General features: G+C 39.2%; 1 protein-coding gene across 1 annotated transcript in view; it reads right to left on the bottom strand.

Moving 5' to 3' along the window:
* Nucleotides 1–9,295: 9,295 nt before the first annotated feature.
* LOC144798765 (cytochrome P450 2J2-like) overlaps nt 9,296–15,249 on the bottom strand; it is a 515,175-nt gene continuing 509,221 nt past the window's right edge. Inside the window, exons 8-9 of the mRNA XM_078669801.1 lie at nt 13,285–13,423; nt 9,296–9,902 (exon numbers count right to left, since the gene is read on the bottom strand). Of these exons, the coding sequence (XP_078525927.1) occupies nt 9,721–9,902; nt 13,285–13,423 (321 nt within the window). The 3' untranslated portion in view covers nt 9,296–9,720. The remainder of the gene's footprint in view (nt 9,903–13,284; nt 13,424–15,249) is intronic.

Here is a 15,249-nt window from a genome sequence, read left to right as displayed (position 1 = left end):
CACTGAACATACTCTCACCTTTAGCAATTTTCCTTGAACTTTTCACTCGTACCTATTGACCAACATGAAGATTGACTAATTTGGAACCATGGTTAAAATCAAAGTAGCATTTATTCTTCATTTGTGACTTTTTAATGTTGTTTTACACACTTGCCAAATCACACTGTACCATTTTACTTCTTTTCGTCCATCTTGGATTGACCTTTGAAAAGGGCGCTCTGCCTCTCATTATAGAGAATGGACTCCTCTCCACATGTAACTATAACATGTAACTATATATACCCAAATATTGGCCTTGTTGGAAAGTTGCAAAACGCCCGTAATGATTCTATTGATTCTTTTCATAACACCATTTCCACTTGGGTGAGGAAGAGCAGTGCATTTCTGTTTGATTCCTGAAGATTTAAGATACTGACTGTTCAATAGATTTAAATTGCACACCATTATCCGTAAGAATGGATGCAGGAAATCCTTCTCTTAAAAGCATGCTGTCTAAACATTTGGTAACTACTTTGGTGTCAACTTTCTCTACAACACTCAATTAAAACCATTTACAAATCATATCACCTAATGCAATAATGTACTTGATAGCACCATCATGCTAAATACTAGGACCCATGAAATTTAAAGCTACATACTGCCATGGCAAATCTGGGCAACGTAACACACCTAACAGAGATTTAAAGGTTTTAAAGAATTTGTCAGCAACTTCGCAACTTACACACGTTCTCACAAACCTTTCAGCAAAAATGTCAACCCCAGGCCATCAATACTGATATTTGAGTCTTTGTTTGGTGTGGGAAATACCTAAATGTCCTTCATGGCAGAGGTGTATTATTCTCTCTCTCTCAATGTCCTGGGAGGAACATTTTTTTTATCCCTCAACAGAAAATGTTCATACACAATTCATCTCTGACTTCCCAAAAACCTCTTAACTCATCAGCCAAATGTATTTTCTCTATATTACAGCATCCATTAATCACCTTAGATTTCACCTCTACTAAAATAGCATCTTTTCAGCATTCAACCGATCATCCTGGTCTATGTTACCTGGTAACATAGTCACTTGAGAAACACCAGCTACAGAATACTCATTCCATGAATTTTTATCAACATTCGGCTTACAAAATCTTTGGTAAAACATTTTACTCCTGGGACATATTGAACAACATACCTGAAATATTGCAATTGAATAGAAAGTCTAGCAATCCTGGCAGTTGCCCTAAACAAACCTTCATTGGTTAATAATTTTGTAAGAGGTTTATGGACACACCTTAAAATAAATTGCCTACCCCATAACATGTTTTTAAAATGCTCAAACACCCACACACATGCCAAAATGTCACTTTCAATTACAGAGTACTTTTCCTCTGTAGGGGGAGTGATCTGGAAGAGAAAGCAATGACAACTTCTTTCTTGTTTTCGTCATTTTGAGTCTGGACACACCTTTTCTGCTAGCATCTGTGGTTACAATGGTGCTTGCAATAGGATCAAAACCCTGAAAATAACGTGCTTTATTGATTGCCTCCTTAATTTTTAATGCTTGTTGACATTCACAAGACCCTACAAAATTTGCCTTGTTTTTAAGCAAAGCTCTCATGTCATGAGTTTTTTCTGAGACTTTTTCCACAAATTTGGACTAAAACTCTGCCAAACCCAAAAATGGCCTTAGATCATCATTGGATTTGGGAGATGGTGCGTTAACAATTGCATTGACTAATTTATCTTTAGGTTTTATTCCTTTGCTACTAACTTCATGTCCTAAGTAAACACCTTTCCGTCCAGCAAACTTCTACTCGAATACTTCTGCAGGTAATCATTTTTGACTCAGCACATTTAAAACCTTCCTTAATCTCTCATCACGTTCATGTCTGTCACAACCCATGATGAGGATGTCATTCTGAAAAAACACAATTCTAGGCATATCACCAAAAATTTGTGACATTATTCTTTGAATTACTGCGGCTGCAGAGGCCAAACCAAAAAGCAAGCGGCAAAACTGGCAACAACCAGAAAGAAGTTACATTTCTACACAATGAATGTAAAACGATCTGGTGATATACCAAGGAAAGATCGATGGTGGAAAACTACTTAGCACCCTGGTTAGCGAAAGCATTTAATAAATTCTTGGTAGGGGAAACTGATCCACTACTATGTTTTCATTTAAACTTCTGAGATCCTCACATGGGCACATTTTGCCATTGGATCGTCTAGCAATCACCAATGGAGAAATCCACTCGGAAGCAGCTATAGGTTCAGTAATGCCATCATCCTGTATCTTTTAAAGCTCCAATTTAACCTCATATCTCACAATTCTAGGAACATTGCGTACTTTATGTATTTTCGGAACAGCAGAAGGCTTAATCCTAATGAGGTGAGTGAACACCTTGAGTTTAACAACGTTACCACTGAAAACACTTTGAAACACGTTCAAAACCCACTCTTTGGTGTTCTCTCCCTCCCCTGCAACTAAAACCTGGTCAAACTATTGGGGTCAAGAATAATGTGCAAAGTCCTTTAGGTTCTTCCAACCTAAAACTGAAGGACCATCAGCTGTTACATAGAGCTTGCACATAGCTATCATCCCCTTGAATTCAAAAACAAGTAGAGACCCCAACAAGTCTATTTTTCAGCAGTAAAACTTTCAGGATTCACATCAGTCGGCTCAAGGTGTGGACCAATTGTTTTCCCATACTGAGTGGGCTATAATCTTAAATGGTGATCCTGATCCGGCAGCAACCTGCAAAGGAATTCCTCCAAAGTTAATAATACACAATGATTTACTTTTAGCATACCCATTGTTATTGAGTACAATGCTTTTTTTAAAATTCCCTTGCTAGAATGTAACCCTTTGTAATCTTCTGAGTCATCTCTAGAAGAATCTGAATCATTTTCCGTGAGGCAAGTTAATTTGCTTGTTTTTCTTCCTTTGTTTCTTACACACTGTCTCAAAATGTCCGATAATACCACACTCTAAGCATTTCACTGACTTAGCTGGACATTTTTCTGATCTGGCATTATGTGCAATACTCAAACACGAGGGAACCATCTTAGGATCCACCAGGCTGCACAGCCACATGTCTGCCTAAATCCAATGAATTAAATTCATATAATGTAATCTGCTTTCTTCATTTTTTCACCATTCATTTTCAGCCTCTCTTTTCTTTTGCGTTCAATTCATTTTATTCAATCCATACTTAATGTCAATGTTCAGAAGAGGCTCAGAAGCATATAATGGGTTCCACGTCATGATTTATTTTAATAAACCCAATGCATTTCGGGAATAGATTCCCTTCATCAGGGCATCTGAAAATACAAGCAAATATATACTTTTAACCAAGCCTATCAACAAAGCATTTCACTGATATCTAAACAACATATAAAAATGATGTTAGCAATTAGCCTATCACTAAAGCGCTCAAAATTTGTCTGTCATATTCACAAAAAATTGTCACTTACAAACTGTACCCAATTATTTCTAAACCCACACTGTTCATATATATTCAGCGTGACACGATAACACCATAGTTTTGAGTGCACCAACCCCTTATCAATGATAAAAGCAGTACCTGCTTCTTTGAAAACACAAAAACTTATATGAACTTCTTGGCGCTTACCATGACATGCTGTTACATCCTAAAGTATCAAAACGTGATTCTAAAATAACCAAATCCAATTTAAAAAAACGTAGCTTCATATTTCTGCTATCCAGCGCGCCGAGGCACGCATGTGCAATACTACCACATTGATAGCACGCAAATACAGTAGACTTCCCCTGATCGTTCGCTATCTTTGCTAGAATATTTGTTAATGAAGACACAATCCAAAGAATTCTTGGTGTTGCTGTTTTTGCCCATTTTTCCAATAGAAATGTTGTTAACAGAGAGAATGTCACCTTTTGAAAAAATTGCTTTTGCACTTCTTTCTGACAACTCAGCTTTCTTCACTAACGCAATGATGTCTTTTAAGCTTGAATCACCCTCTATCCATAGTCTGTCTTGGATGCTTTTATTTTTGGTGCAAACAACAATTTTATCACTTATCATCTGATCATGCAAGATCCTAAATTTGCATGTAGTAGCATGATTTTTAAAAACTGCAACATACTCCTCAATGGACTCACTTTGTAACTGTTTCCTTGGAAAATAAATGTGCGTCTCGTAATCGCGATGCACACCACTGGAGAAAACTGATTATCCAAATCTAAAAGAGCACACTTGAAAACATCAACACCACCATATCTTTCTGACTTTTGCATTTGATTATATACTCTGAGACCTTCCGGACCTAAGCCATGAATTAATACTATCTTTTTTTCTCTCAGGAGAAAGAATGTTGTCATTATCCACAAGTATGGCAATGTAATTAAAAACATATTCCTTCCATTCTGCCTATTTAACTACAGGTTCACCAGGATAGGTGAGAAATTATTTAGGGGTATTCAAATTATTCCCACATTGGTGTTGCTTGGATTGCTGACTGTAGAAGAACTACCTTCCGTGGTGAAAGAAATGTAAAATGGTAATTTAAAGTTACTGTATTTTATTTTTAAATTGAGATATATCACTAAATAAATTAATAATTAAAAGTACTTGCTGTGTTCAGAAAATTCAGTAAAAACTGCACTGTTTGTAACTATGACAGGGAGAAGAGAAAAAAATGATGCCCCGGAGAGCAAAGAAACTCCGTACATAAAACAAACAAAATGGAGGCCTGTATGGGTTACGAAGCGTGACCTCGTAGAAGCTTCACTTTGTTTCGTAGATCTCATTCCAGAATGCAAAGTGCTGACAAAATGAAGAACACCAGAACAAGTAGAATGCCAGGATAGCGTGAACCTTCTCATGGCAAGTCCAGCAACGTGAGAGGCATGTAGAGAATGGGGATTTCAAAAGTAAGATGCGTGCTCTGGAATTTGAAGGGTAGCACAAGGAGGCGGATCTAAAAAAAAACAACGTAACTGCCTGATGTGGTCGCTTCTAATGACTCACAGCAGACTTTTCCCAGGCGTTGCATTCCTCAGGTCACATAGGAATATATCAAAAACATTTCTGGTCACTTTAAAAAAGAATCTTGAAAACGCCCCTCCCACATAGAGGTAGAACTCATTTCCAGAGGGCAGCATTCCATAAAGTTCCTTGAAGGTAAACCGGTAAAAGGGACTCCTTCAGATACGTGGGTTCAGGAGTTGATAATCCCAAATCTTGGCCAAAATACTGTAGTAACTTCATTAAAGGATGAAGACAGTAGTTATCGAGAAAGTAACCCTTTATTTACCACCCCATCAGCAATAATGTAACAGCTCCAGATACAGGACAAGAATGAGTATACCATTCTATGGCCTAACATTTATATTTGAAACATGGAATGTAACAAATTATTCTAAACTAAAGGCTCTACATGCGAAACAACACTGAATTCTACATACCACCAATACTACAGTGCCCTACTGCCTTTTAATGTTTATTCCTTGCTGTCTCATATATTCAGTCCAACAAATCACAGTAACTTATATTTCCTCAGTAGATTTAATTTGTCAAGTTATATCAATGAATAAACAAAATTGGGAGGTACTCAGCATTGTTACTCAATGTCTGTTTTGAAATTCTGTGGTTGTACTGAATAAGCAGTTATCTACGTTATTATCATAAGAAATCTTTTTTTTATGTCCACTGGCGTAACGAAAAGTGAGGGGGCCTCCCTGCACGGTACTTAGGGGGGCCCCCTCTGGGCTCAATCAGGAGCTCTCCCGGCAAGAGTTCGGTGCCGATGGGGCCTCTTGGAGCTAGGGGACCCCGCACCGCGTGGGCTGTGGGGGCCTGTGTTACGCCCCTGTTTATGTCATAGCTGCACTTTTGCAATTGCTTTATTAACCCTCTTGTTTTCTCAAATTTGCTTAAAAATGCACCATTTGCACAATCTTTTTTACACTCACTCACCAACGGGGCACTCATCACGAACTTCTACGCCCCACCACTTTTCCAATGTCACCAGCAGCCACTGTTTAAGAGGAATGAAGGTAGGACTAAGTAACATGTATCACATCATTACATCAGGAAGAGCTCAGAACAAGAGAATTTGAGCTTCACACATAGGAAATTACTCACACCAGATGGCTACTTTTGCACCTTTGTCCAGTAAAGATTTCTCCATTTGTACTTAAGGCCACATGTATCACACATTTTACTGTTCCCAAACAGCTGAATCAGGCCGTTGGCGAGAGGTAAAATGCATTTTGGTATGTAAGATTTCCAATTTGTGATTTGGTAACATGTTACTGAATCGCAATTTGAAATTGCAAATACATACTGATTCGGTATTTGGAAGGGGTGTGTTTAGGTCGTCCCTTCCTAATTCCGAATCGCAGCGCTATGTAAGAATATTTTGAGACAGAAATTCTGTTGCAAACATTTGCATTTTACCACCTGCTTCAATAAGGTGGTAACTCATTTGCAAATGGGAAGTTCCCCTTTGTGAATGTTCATAAAAATGTTTTTTAAGAGCAGGCAGTGGTCTGCTAAATGAAACTCATCATGGAAGTTCATACATTCAAATAGCAATTTCCTAATTGCGATTAGCAGAGAATCTTCTTCAGTCTGGCAGCACAGCACTTTGTGTGGATCAGTTTGGCAAGTTTGTCCCAGTCCTTTGCAGGTCTTCAAGTCCAAAACATGTCCAGGGATGTTAGGCTCAGCCAAGATTTCTATGACCTCAGGAACTGTTGTTGGACAAGACTCACTACAGCAGAGGCCACCATCAAGGTCCAGGGCCTGTTAGGTTGGAACTGGCTAGCTGGGCTCTTCATTGAAAAGCCCTTTTACAGCATCTTGCGATCCTCCTAGCACACCTAACCCAGGAAGTTAGCCAACTTAATCTTGAAGTACACTTCTTTGTCTTGGGTACAAGTTGGAAAGGGACCAGCTCTTTAGGTCTCCTCACAGGTTTCAAAAAGCAGGTGCAGTCCTTCTTCTGTTTTTCCACTGGTCCAGTTGTGTTCTGAAGAATGTCCCTTGGGGTGCTAAACTTATGCTTGGCACTAGTTTGTGGGTGGTACGACTCCTGACCTTCCATAACCAATAGAATAAAGGTTCCCTGGATTACCTCTACAACAAACAATCTCACAGTACCCCACACTCACTAAATCCTTGATTAAGACAAGCTGGGGCCACGACATGAAGGAAGGGAATGCCTGAGACCTGCGGGTGGAAACTTCTAGAAGCACCAATGTTGGACCCTAGACCCCAACTCTTCAGAACCCATCGGTGGAAACTGTGCCAGGAAGGAATACTGTGTTGCTGAAAGGACTGCCACTCTGCTGGACTGCTGACTTGCTGGACTATTGCCGTGCCACAGAGACATAAAAAGCTCCCATTTATCTGCACCATCAGCCAGGTCCAGCCGCAGCACCCGCCTGATGCCCAAGTGATGCCTCTCAGGTCCTGGACCATTAATGTGATGTCACAGAGGATGAACTGAGGTTTTAGGGCTCTTTACGACTGCAAACGGGCCTGTTAGTGTTGAATCCTTGTTACTTGCACAACCCAGCAATTTCTGTTGGCAGACACTTTGCGCTGCAGCATCAATCGCTGGCAGTGAACGCCACCGTGAACCTCCAGCCCGACTGCTCGCAATGATAACATGATCTTTGCACTGTAGCAACAACCATCTGCACCACCCAGCCTGCTCTTTGTGTTGCATTGGCAACCCTCAGCGACACTCCTCTGCTGAGAAGGTAACTTTTCAGCGGGACTAACCTGGTCCCTCTTTTCCAACTCTTCCCCCAATGTGGTCCACCTGAACTTGTGCTTTTCTCCTGATCTCGCATGCCCAAATAGTCGTGAGTGCCGCTTCGGGATTTTTGGTGCTATTGTCACAAAATCTTTTCAAAATCCTAAACTCTGGTTCTACTGATTAAATAGTTGTAGCTATTGTATCAATTACATTTTTCTCTATCTTTCTAAATTAGTTTGGGGTTTTTCTTGTTTTGGGATTTCACTTTATTATAGTTTGAAGTGCTGCATTAATACTTTACACATTGCTTCTAAGTCATGGCTGACTGCTCTGTGCCAAGCCACCAGAGGGTTGAGCACAGGTTATTTCGGGGTGTGCTTTGAGTGGGAGAGCGGGGGAGAACATTGTCTAACTTTTACACAAGAACAGTCCATCAAGAAAAATGCAGCGTAAGGTAAGGCAGTTTAGTGTCACTTAAAAACTGGATAAGAGTTAATATGAGATGGAAGCTTTTCAATTGCTCAAAATCTATGAATATAAATATGTTTTATAATGGATACCTGAAGAAGATGTGTGTAATGATATTAAAAAAATGAAGGATAGTAGAAACCGCTGCAAGAAATATTGTATCATGTCTTCAAACTAGACAAAAATAACTTACCTAATTAAATTACATTGTTTACAATATTTACTTTGAAGCCCAGATTTCATATATCTGTAGAACACACTGACGGGCAATAGAGGCCGCATGTCTGTATTGGTAGTGAACTCTACTGGTTCACAACATTATTCCCTTTCTAGTGTGCAAATCTTGGGCCTCATTATGATGCCGGTGGGACCAGAACCATCACCCTGTTGGTGGGGGTCAGAAATACGGACCGCCATGGATCCGACCGGCTCAAGGAGTCAATCGGTCCATCGGAGGGACTTGTATCCCTACAACTGTGGCGGTGCCTGCTCAGGCACCGCCGTAGGGATTACAATGTCCCTTACCGCCTGACAATTCATGGCGGTTAACCTACCATGAAAAATCAGGCAGAAAGGCACACTGGGGACCCGTAGCGGGCCCCACTTCTCCTCTGGCCATCTGACATGGGCCCTCCGGGGCACCTATGGTGCTCCCTACTTATCCCTGCACTATGTGGTAGGCACCGCATGGTGCCTGCCACATAGAGCAGGGGTATGTACAGAGTGTATCCTATGTACTGCAGCGTGTGCAGCAGCCCACACCACACGCCCAATACAAAACATACAGATTGCGACTGCCTTGAAGGCGGTCGCATCCTACATCATATGGCGGAACCGCCCACAGGCAGTCGGGCAGTCCCATTTCCAAAACGATGCCGGTCGGACCAAAGTCCGACCGCCATCATAATGAAGGCCTATTTTTTTAGCTCGCTAATATTTATACACACATACACCAATACAGCACTATAAGTCACCTACTGACATTTTTTAAAGTGATAGCCCTTTTTAAAAGAACAATGCCTGTTCTTTACCAGTTAGAGGAGGTACCAGACAATTGCGCAGTTAAGCGAGCAAGGATTAAGATGATCAGAAACACTTCAAAGGTAATTTGATTGATTTTATGATCAGCAGGGTGAAGCAATGGTTTCAAAATTGAGAGATATTTGTATTTGTATTAAATATTTACAACGTGGAATATTTCTAAAATATATTTTTTTCAATGTTCTCAGCTGTTACAAAAGCATATAAATCATTTGGTCTAAATACATATTATTTGGATTTTATTATACTAAAATGTAATGGGCTAATCAGTTAACATATATTGTTTTCTATTTGCATTGTTCTGGTTATAAATATTCTGATAGGACAATTTTAATTTCACAAACGTTTTAACCTCTTTACATTGATGAGTATACCTCTGCTATCAAGACAGCAATCCAGTTGAACTCCGGGAATCTTCACTGAAATCCAGGGTGCAATATCATAAAAAATAAATGATTGAATAGATTAATTTCAATGCCTTTAGTAGCGAGGAATAGCACAAATCTTGTAAGGAAGTGGAGATAGTGTGAGTCCAAGTGTGAATTTAGAAACAATTAATTGGACATCCTTGGGTGCCTTAAAGCTGAACCTTTGGAGAAGAGTGGTGAAGTAGAGGAAGAGTTCCATTTTTGCCAACTGTTCTCCAAGACAGACACGGTTTCCTAAAAATAAGCAGACAAAATACAACTCAGCGAAAGATAAAAGTAATGGCTAAGGAGATGGCAGCTTTATTCAACTGTGTTTATATATTCAACAATAATTCTGCTTCTATAATCACCAGATGCATTGCTTGCCATATAGTGTTAATTTTCATATATAATTATTCACAATCCCATTCCCTATTACTGTTATGAAATGCATATGTTCATTAAATCTTTGTGAGCTGAACAGTCATAATAGACAAAAAATAACACAAAGGTATATGCCAGCGACCTAAGTGACAATCACACAAGTGTTCATGATTTCAGTAATCCCATCCAGCCTTGACCCTCCTCCCAATGTATTAGCTTTTTGGACAGTTCAGGAGGAGAGGGTTTGCATGGAGTAGGAGAGGAGACACAGTCAGGTACTCAAGAAACGTGTGTTATTTTACCAACTAATTATTCATGAAGGACACTACCATGGAAGTGTCAAATAGTCCAGGCATAGGATGTAGCAGGTGATAACCTAATTTACAAAAAAACATATTTTACAATAACTTTGTTATCCCTTAACATCTTATATAAGTTTAATAGAGCATTCTTTGACAAAAAGCAAAATGTTGGTTAATTGTAATTAGTTCTAACTCTGGGCGTAGTTTGCGTAGTAGCGCTACGCATAGCTACGTGTCGCTACGCGAAGTGCACTTCACACTACGCAAGCTAAGCGAACGATGTAGTGTGGTAGGGAAAATGCTGTTCGCACTGATTGCACAGTGCCGGATGCTTGTACGCACTGTGCAATCATTGCAAACGGCATCTTGCACAGTGCAAGTGGTAGTTTTCTGCCGCTCGAGTTGATTTGTACCCGAGCTGCAGCTTTATCAACTCGAACTGGTAGTTTCTCATCACGAGCGGTCCAGAGTATACGCGACCACTCGCAATGAGTAACCCGACCTCCCCGCATTGATAATCTCGCCTGGAGGTTTATTTTCCACGCTCGAGATCGGTAACTTGATGTTGCTGATCACGAACAAGGAAAAAGTCTCGCCGGGATGTTGATTTTGCTCGCTGGCGGTCACCAACTTGACGTTGAGGACCGCGAGCAAGCGAAAAAATGCCTGGTACGCTACGCGTTTTTTCACTGTGCTACGTACAATTCGCGTAGTGCGTAGTATCACAAACTATGCACGCTCTGCGAGCGTAGCATAGTCCCATGCCCAGGGTTAATTAGTTCTAAAAACAATTTTTTTTAAATTAACATGTTTGTATATATATATGTATTCACTAAAAAAACAAAGGTTAAAGTGGAGTTATACGTAAGTAACGTGTAAGATTTTAACTTGCATTAAAAAACCTTTGTAATTCACAGCAAAAAACGTTTGTAGAGGGATAAATATAGGTCTTCTAATAATCAAAAAAGTTTTAAACCCATAAAACCCACTGAAAATCACAAGCTATATGTAAACAACCCAAATATAACTTGCATCACCGTAGTTTTCAGCGATCATTAGTTTCATAATATGTGATGTCATAAGCAGTGCCTGAAAGCTGTGTATGTATACTTATGTAATCTACATATAACTAGTGGAATTCTGTGTTTTTTTCCCGGTAATATTAGAATTGCTACGTATAGCTTCATTTTTTTCTCTGTAAGAAATCTTTGAGATAATCGAAGTAGTCACTCCACCCTGGACTACCCCAGGTGTTTAGTTTTCAGAAATGTCTGGGATTAGTAGGTTTCCCTCGGTAGCGGATGAGTCAGGGCCCAAATCAGCAGCTACCTAAATTTTAATCAAACAAAAACATTGACTTTCCGGGGTGAAATATGATGTTTTCAGGTTGCGCTTTGGGGTGTTTTTTGTCATCGGCACTAAGCCCTGCGACACAAGTGGGGTGATGTTTCTATCACGTGAGTTGTAGGAATGCACAATATTAGAACATTTGTTATTATTATTTGGATTTCTCTACATTTGTACCTTCCAGATGTAAGCCAGTGTGAAAGAAAGAAGGAGCTCTGCAAAAGGCCCTGCACAAATATTCACTGTTTCTAAACTCAATATTTTGTGTATGGTGCAGAAATACATATGTGTCCTTCATACCCATTTTTCATTGTTTACATTTCATCATAAAATTGCTATGTAGTCGGTACACAATATAAAATCACTCTTAGGCACAGCTCAGTTGACTCTGGGTATCACATGCATGTTTTTAGAGAATCTACAGACCTTTTATATCACCACGAACAGAAAGGTCAGTCCGACGTAACAGTGTACTGATTTTGTAAATCAGCCATTGTGACAAAAGTTACAGATGAAAATGTTGTCCCAAATAGGTGTTTTTTCCTCATCAATTTTCCTTATTTTTATATTTCAATCTTTGAGAAATCCATGAGACATCTACATATATTAACCCTTGCTAAATTCAGAATGTTGCCTAAATTTCTGAAATGTAGAGCTTTCCAGGCTCACCCATGGGGTTTGCACCTGTTTCCACCACAAATTCCAGGTAGGTTGAAATCACAAAAATTCAGAAAAATGAACTACCTTTCAGAAAAAATGCAAAAACTGTGGTAAATAAAAGTGTTTTTTCATGCAACTGTATTTGCTCTGGAAAGCTGGTTAGATGGTGTTGCTAGTAGACCAAACCTTTTATTTATTACATTTTTAGAAAGAAAATATGCTTTCTTATGCAGCTCCATCAAAATATATACAAAAACCCTGGGTACCTTTTAGCATCCCATTATTGCTGGAAAAAGTACACAAATTTTGGGTAAATATCTTATGTGGAAAAGTTATGAAGGCGTAGGCATGAAGTACCCCAAATAGCAAAAAAGGGGCTTTGCCTTTTAGCAGGGAAAGGCTTCGCAGCAAAAGAGTTAAAAAGAGGTTTAAAAGGTCGCAATTTATTAAAATAGAACAAGTATGTTAATGTAAACTATGTTTTGCAAAAGTTATTTTTGGAAAAGGTGTTTTGGGACACGATTTTATCACATGGAACATTAGGTCCTACTGGTGACTGCTTATACACAGTTCACTTCGCTTGTATCGCACTGTAATTAATTATTTGACACTTCGTGATAGATGTTTTGGCAACAATAATGTATCTACATTATATTGTGAAGGCATGTGTTGTAGTTAGAAGACAGTATAGTCTGGAACTACTAAGGTAGGAGATTAGTTTTTGTTTAGGTTTCAGAAAAAGCAATTATGTCCTGTACGGGCTTCATCCTCCCTCTAACTCCAAATCTCTTCCCGCTTGCACTCCAGACAACACACCAAAATTGTATTACAACATTCTCTCTCATCATTCCAGAAGCCCCCTCAGACATACAGATGCATGAAAAACACAGAATAGTACACAATGTTTTACCACTCACCACATAGACTAATGATTTCCATCTTACCAATCAAGAAAGGCAGAAAAGCGTCACGCTTCTTAAATTCGCCATTTTCCAGGAAATGTTCTGGGTTAAAGATGTCAGGGGTTTTCCACTCATTCTTATCGTACAGAACCGATGCCATATTTGCCAGCACAGTAGTTCCCTGAAGATTGAATAGACATGAGTTAATATACTCGCTTTAATTGTTCTTCAGAGGTGGAGAAAATCTAATGAAAATTCTCTACTGCAGAACTTCAATATATAGACAGAGGGGGAGATCTATTTTTCTGAGAATGTTTGACAGTGGTAGGAAGAAAAAGGTGTACATTATAAACACTGAAGGATTATTCAATTGGCTACTTCTAGTTACAAACTCTTGAGAGCTTGAGGACAGGTGGTAAGATTACAGTTTGCTGCGCAAAGACTTTTATGACTAGGACATGTCCTTTCAGCACCAAACACTGCAAATCAACACCCATTTATAACAATCCAGGTAGCCAAGCCTTTTGACTCTGTTATAAAAATATAAAGCAAAAACGAACAATTATGATGACCACTCTATGCAACAGAATACTGCATTTCGATTATCAGTATCCTGAGTGGAAATTGAAAAAGGCAGGTTTTCAATCACTTCCTATGAAATTAGTATCTTCCTTTGAGCAAAATAGGGAGAATCTTAATTCTCTCAAAGCTCGATTGAAATCCAGGCTTTTGTAGTTAAGTACCAGAGGGATTCGAAATGCACATCCAAAAAACTGGCAACCTGGAGTCTTTTTAATGACTAACAGCAAATCTCTTCAAGGAGTATTACCTCTGCATACAGAAGTGCTTTTGTTACCAACCTGACTGTAAATGATCAGACTCGTATCACTGGGCTCTCAAACAAAGTTCAGCACTCAGATGCGCCCCAGCAAGCATAGATCAATACAGCTACATACAAATCTACACCAGTGCCTCCTCCCCATGTATCATGAATGTCACATTTACACCTAAATTACTGAAGCAAAAATTAAAAGGAGGATATATGGATTTCCTGTCAAATAATTATTTTCATAAAATATTACATTTATAAAGGTATATGCCCTGTAGTCACTATATAACACTTGGACCATGGATGGGAAGGATAGTTATTCACCATATTATCTCAAAACCTTCCAATAAACCCTATACAAATCCAACAACATCTTTTCCACATCCAATCCAACGTCTCTAAAGCTGGGTAAACTCTCCAGCATACCCACGATAATACACAAAAATTATATTTTAATGAGGATACACAAAAATTATATTTTAATGAGGATACGCACCTCTTGGAAAATCCTCTCTAGTCTGCCCGTTTCATTTTGGTCAACAAGGTTTTAATATGGATGTGAGAATATTGCTGCTCACTGAGCATGAATTGTGAAAGAGCAATGGATCCTCTCCTTAGGGTTGCATTTCTATGTAGTATATAAAGCAAATGTGTTGACAAACACAAACACAGAAAGGGCTGAGATTTTCGGGAGATGACTGCAGGGTGTATTTCAGAGTAATAAAAGTAGTGTATCCTGCATAATATAATAAGTGATCCAGTTAGAAAAAAAAAACTGATGTTGCGTCAATGAACCAAATAGCCTGGCATTGACAATCATATTTTTGATTCCTGTATGCAGGTTTGACCAGGGCTTTACCTTCTATGAAAGCATCCTAAGGCTACCAGTTGTCGGTCACAGTGACCTTGTAACATGATCAGTCTTTAGGACAGTATTTCCTACTGCCATTGACCAACATCACTGAACATTGATTGGAATGTCAAGTGACACCCAACTACCATTGAGCTACACTTTTGAGAATTCAATGCTAATTTTAGAGATAAGTGACAAAGCATGGCAGCCTCTGATCCTCAAGAAACAAAGTGATGGAATGGCGCTTAAATTAATCTTATCCACTGGCAATGGCATGGTCAGCATTCCAGTCCTTCTTTAATAGCCCACTGTGCCTCTCTAGACA

The sequence above is a fragment of the Lissotriton helveticus genome, chromosome 1_2, assembly GCF_964261635.1.
Source record: "Lissotriton helveticus chromosome 1_2, aLisHel1.1, whole genome shotgun sequence".
NCBI classification, from domain to species: Eukaryota; Metazoa; Chordata; class Amphibia; order Caudata; family Salamandridae; genus Lissotriton; species Lissotriton helveticus.
This window is presented reverse-complemented; position numbering and strand designations above follow the sequence as displayed.